General features: G+C 41.2%; 1 protein-coding gene across 1 annotated transcript; it reads right to left on the minus strand.

Annotated features, from left to right (window-relative positions):
* Positions 1-547: 547 nt before the first annotated feature.
* LOC122042311 (berberine bridge enzyme-like 18) lies at positions 548-2,171 on the minus strand. Its single transcript, XM_042602350.1, has one exon. It carries the CDS (start codon positions 2,169-2,171, stop codon positions 570-572), a length of 1,602 nt encoding a protein of 533 aa, XP_042458284.1. The 3' UTR covers positions 548-569.
* Positions 2,172-5,734: the final 3,563 nt, after the last annotated feature.

Genomic DNA, 5,734 nt, shown 5'->3' on the forward strand with positions numbered 1-5,734 from the left:
TATTAACTTAATTATCCATTTAATAATTCAATTAATTTATCAAATTAACTATCAATTATACTGATCACTATTAAACAATAAATATAAGAAATCTAGTAATTAAACTTATTGTTAATTACTCAATCGGATAATTAATCTATTATTTATTAACTACTTAATACTTAATCAACATAAATAATTAAGGTTACCCTAGGTTTCGGCTCCCACCTCGACGGTGAGCTTTCTATTGCAAGTGGCCAGCGGAGATGCTGAGGCTGGGGGTCGACGAATCCAAGCAGACGGCTCACGGTGGAGATTTCAAGCCCACATGCATATCCAAGGTAACTTCCTCAAACTACTCTATGCAAGTGGAGGTGCCAGCTGAAAGCGTAGAATCATCTTCCTCAACCCTATATATGCTCGACAAAGATATATAGCTAAGAGTCTTGGCATTAATTAATGCACAAAACGTATTTGTTATTTGTGTAGAACAACATAATTTATTATTTGTAAATAATTCCTTTATTTAATGCATTCAAATACGTCCAAAGCAACTGTAAGTAATTATTCCTGTGACATCCACTAATGAATTAAGCAGTATAAGGAGGGATGCCTTGTTCGTTCCAGAAGTAGTTCTCCGGGTCAACTCGAGCCTTGACTTTCGCGAGCTTCTCAAAGTTGTGCAGGAAGTATCTTCTTCCCCAAGCGCTTGCCTCCGTGTAGCTCGTCCTCCCTTCCTCTGTGCTGCTACCCAAGTCGATATCCTTGTAGTTGAGATACGCAGCTCTCGGATTGCTGGACACGTGAGGAGTCATGTCTTCGTAGAACTTTCTCATCCATGTCAAATGCCTCTCCGTCACCGCCGCCTCTGTCTCGAACCACCTCATGAAGTACTGAATGTTATACAAATTCCCCTTCCTGTGAGGGAAGGCAATGGCATCGTCTTCAATCTCCCAAAGCCTTCCGCCCCACGGCTCAAATATCATCTCCAGAGGCTCCTCCTCCCCCTCCATCATAACCTTCCATATCCCCTCCCATGCCTTCTCGGAGATGGGCTCCCTCACGAAGTCCGACTTGGCTTTGAAGGAGCTGTTGAACGCCGGCCGCCGGGTCAACAGCCCGCGGGTATCATTCCATGCACGGCCATCGAAGTAGAGAGTCGACTCCGCCCAACTCAGCTCGTTGCAGTCCTCGGCCCTCACGCCCAGCTCAGGGAAGCTCTTCTTGATGGCAGCAAGCGTCGCGCGACGCGGCCCAAGGAACAGGCCTTGGAATCTGGCCTGGATCGTGCGGTTCGCCGGCGCTTCTCCGATCGCAATCACCAAGGCCCTGATCCATAGATCGTCGGCGAACAGCGGCGCGATGCTCTGCCATGAATGCAGCAACCTCGTCGCACCCTGCCCCAGCGTCCTGCTAACGGAGAACACCGTCAGCTTGGGTGGCACCGGAACAAGTCGCAACTTGTAGGCCACGACGATGCCGAAGTTCGCCGCGCCGCCTCCTCTTATCGCCCAAAACAAGTCTTCCCCCATGGTCTCCCTGGTCAACAGCTCGCCCTCGGCGTTGACCAGCCTGACATCAACGACGTTGTCTGCGGCGAGGCCGTACTTCCTCTGCAGCCACCCAATGCCGCCGCCGCTGATGAGCCCACCGACACCGACCGTGGGGGAGATGCCGGCAGGGAACCCGGCAGTGGGGCTGGCGGCAGCCACGTTGTAGTACACCTCGCCGAGGGTGGCGCCAGCGCCGACCCAGGCGGTGTGGTCTGCGGCGTCTACCTCGATGGAACGAAGGCCAGAGAGGTCGACGACGGCAAACGGGCCATCAGTACTGGAGAAGGAGACGTAGGAGAGTCCCTCGTAGTCATGGCCGCCACTCCGGACTCGGAGGCGGATGCCGTGACGGCGGCCGCAGAGAACCGCGGCCTGGGAGTCGTGGTCGACGGAGGGGAGGATGATGAAGGAGGGAGTCTCTGCGCCGGAGGAGAGAAACCGGAGGTTTTGGACAGAGGAGCGGAAGAGGGTGGAAAAGGAGGTGGTGTTGGGAGTGTAAATCTTCGAAGGAGAAGAGGAAGATCCTCCGGTTGCTTCAAGAAAGCAATTGAGGAAGTTGGCTTGTGTATGATTTGCTGCGTGAGAAGTGCAGAGGATGAAGAAGATGAAACAGGAGAAGATGATAGTGGTGGACGCCATTGCAAGCTTGCATGTTCTTCTGCGTAACACGCTCTAGGGACCTATATAGAGATCGAAGACGCAATATTTATCCAAAAAAACCCTCCTCCTCCTCCTCCTCCTACGTTTTGAAAAGATCCATCTAGTTTCACAATTATTAAATTGTCACTTATTTTAAAAGTATTACCGAAATGTCTCTAAACGATGACTGATTATTGTTTATAATTCAAATATACACAATATCTTTTGCAAATCAAATTATAAGGCACATTCCGTGACATTCTCTTTCCATGCTTTTTTTTTGTAAATTGAAAATGTAGGGGGCGATGTATGAAAAAAAAAAAATAAAGTTGGTATATGACACTAAAAAAATAATGAGTTTTTTTTGGGATGAATCTAAATTCGTCCAAAATTGGAGACGAATCTAAATTCGTTCCAAATTGGAGACGAATCTAAATTCGTCCCAAATTGGAGACGGATCTAAATTCGTCCCAAATTGAAGATGAATTTTGGGACGAACCTAAATTCGTCCTAAATTGGAGACGAATTTTGAGATGAACATGGGTAATTCGATGTGGGATTTTGGGACGAACCTAAATTTGTCCCAAAATTCATCCCAAGATTCGTCCCAAATTCGGGATGAACCTAAATTCGTCCCTAATTAGGGACGAATCCAAATTCGTCTCAAATTTAAGATGAACCCTAGTTCATCCCAAATTTTGTTCTAAAATAAAAAATTCTCTACAATTTTATTTTCTTTATCCTATTTACATATCAAATACATTATTACATTCTATAAATAAATCTCTTATCATCCCCATATCCAAATTTAAAATATATTAGTCAAACTTCAACACACATCATATTTATACACATCCAAACAAACAAAACTACACATCCAAAAAACAACAAAAATAAAGTTGGTATATGACACTAAAAAACAATAATGATTTAAGGACGAAAATTTGGGAGGTATTTTTTCATCCTAAAATCACAACAAGTTTGGCAACAAAAATAATATTCGACCCAAATTAGCAACGAAATCTGCAATAAAATATTTTCGTCGTAAATTCTCAACGAAAATTATTTTCGTCACAAATTTTTTCCCAGATGGGACGAATCCAGGATTTGTCCCAGATTGAAATTTTTTTAAAAATATTAAAAAAATTATAAGGGGTGAATTCCTGGATTCGTCTCCAATTCTGGGGTGAATCCTGGATTTGTCCCAGAATCAATTTTTTTTTTTAAAAAAAGGAAAAATAATCAAAAACCTTAAATATGGACCTAGAGATAACAAAATTTTATGAAACAAGTTTCTATGTTTTCATATCATTCTCCTGATCGTAAAAATATCTTCATCCATAATTTTGACCTAATATTTTGAGTGTGGTGATTTTTTAACCCGAATTTGATGTAATTTAGGTTAAAAAATTATCAAACTCAATAAATTAGGTCAAAATTATAAATAAGGACATTTTTATGATCAGGAGAACGATATGAACACATAGAAACTTGTTTCAAAGAATTTCGATATCTCTTGATCTATATTTGAGCCTTCCAATTTTATTTATCTTTTATTTTAAAAAAAAATTATATTCTAGGACGAATCTAGGATTCGTCCCAGATTTCGGGATGAATTCAGGATTCATCCTAGATTTTTGGGACGAATCCTAGATTCGTCCCCAATTCTGGGATGAATCCTAGATTCGTCCCAGAATTGATTTTTTTTTTTAAAAAAATAATCGAAAGCCTTAAATATGAACCTAGAGACATCAAAATTTTATGAAACAAGTTTCTATGTGGTTGTATTATTCTCTTGATCGTAAAAATCTCCTCATCCATAATTTTAACCTAATATTTTGAGTGTGGTGATTTTTTAACCCGAATTTGACGTAATTCGGGTTAAAAAATTATCACACTAAATAAATTAGGTTAAAATTGTAAATAAGGACATTTTTATGATTAGGAGAATAATATAAATACATAGAAATTGTAAATAAGGACATTTTTGACTTGACCATTTGACCTAGACTCGGTTCTATAGCTATATGGAACCCTATGGTAAGAAATTACATCCTTCTTAGCCTTAGGATTGTATCCCAAACCTCTATGACCATTGGATGACTTTAGTTGTCCTAAACCTAGGTTTTGCTCATTTTGCCCTTTTAAGATATTTTCCATCCTTTGTAGGGTCTTTTCCATTTTATCAAGTCTTGACCTCAAGACTTGATTTTCTTTCCATAAGTCCTTAGTTTTTGATTTATCATTAAGCCCATGAGCGTTTATATCTCTAGGCTTATAACTAAAATCCTTAGAGTTATTGCCTAAATTCTTATCTACCTTCCTAAACCTAAGTGTGGTAGTTTTAGCATGTAGAGCCACATGTTTTTCTTTAAAACTCTCATGCTTTCTATTCTTATGGTAAATAGCATTAAAATGATAAAAATTAGAACTATCATGCTTTTTTTTACCATTATTCAAGAGAGTAGGCTCAATAAATGATACCTTCCTTTTTACCTTGGAGGCTCCCCCTTGAGTTGTGCTTCCTCCATGAGCCTTTACCGCTTTCTTCCCCTTGGGACATTGGCTCCTATAATGTCCCTTTTGGTTGCACAAAAAGCACACAATGTGCTCCTTGCTCTTCTTTGTTGAGGGAGCGGTCTCTTTGGCCTTCTCCTTACCCTTTGGTGCTACTTGGCTCTTTTTCTTGGCCAATTTAGGGCATTTGCTCTTATAATGCCCATGCTCCCTACACTCAAAACATATGATATGATTTTTATTTTTATTTGAAACATTTATACCTTTATGTGTAGGGATGACATCTTCTCCTTTTGATCCGGAGGTAGAGGCTTCCTCTTGATCCGACAATGATACTCCTCCAATAGATTTGACTTGACTTGTGGAGGTGGAAGCTTCTTCATCCTCTTCTTCTCTTGACCCGGATGTGGAGACTTCTCCTTCTTCTTGATCCGGTGTCACCGAAGGTCGCTCTCCCTCAATCCTAGAGGTGGAGACTTCTTCATCTTCATCTTGTACATGGAACAAGGAGTATGCCTTCTCCTTGCCCTCTTCATTGCATTCCTTTGAAGATAAGGCTTCTTGGTCTTCTTCTTCTTCGGAAGTTAAGCATCTCTCAACTTCGGAGTCCTCCTTCTCTTGGTCTTGATTCAATGAGTCACCCTCTTTGGATTCTTCTTGGTTTGGTACAGTGGAGGGGATCTCATGAATCTTTGCCAATTTGCTCCATAGCTCTTTGGCATCTTCAAAATCTCCAATTTTCTCCAAAATGTTGCTTGGCAATAAATTGACCAAAAGCTTGGTCACCTTGTCATTGACCTCACATCTTTGGATTTGGTCTTGGCTTCACTTGCTCCTCTTGAGAATTTTGCCCCTTGAATTCTTTGGAGCTTCGAAGCCTTCCATTAGAGCAAACCATTGCTCTATCTCCACCATTAAGAAATTTTCGATCCTTGATCTCCAAAGATCGAAGCTCATCATTGTGAATGGTGGAGGCACCCGTGTATCGAATCCAAGTCCGTCTTGGAATTCCATTGAAGTTGAGCTTGATAAAATCTTTGACTTGT

The sequence above is a fragment of the Zingiber officinale genome, chromosome 1B, assembly GCF_018446385.1.
Source record: "Zingiber officinale cultivar Zhangliang chromosome 1B, Zo_v1.1, whole genome shotgun sequence".
NCBI classification, from domain to species: domain Eukaryota; kingdom Viridiplantae; phylum Streptophyta; class Magnoliopsida; order Zingiberales; family Zingiberaceae; genus Zingiber; species Zingiber officinale.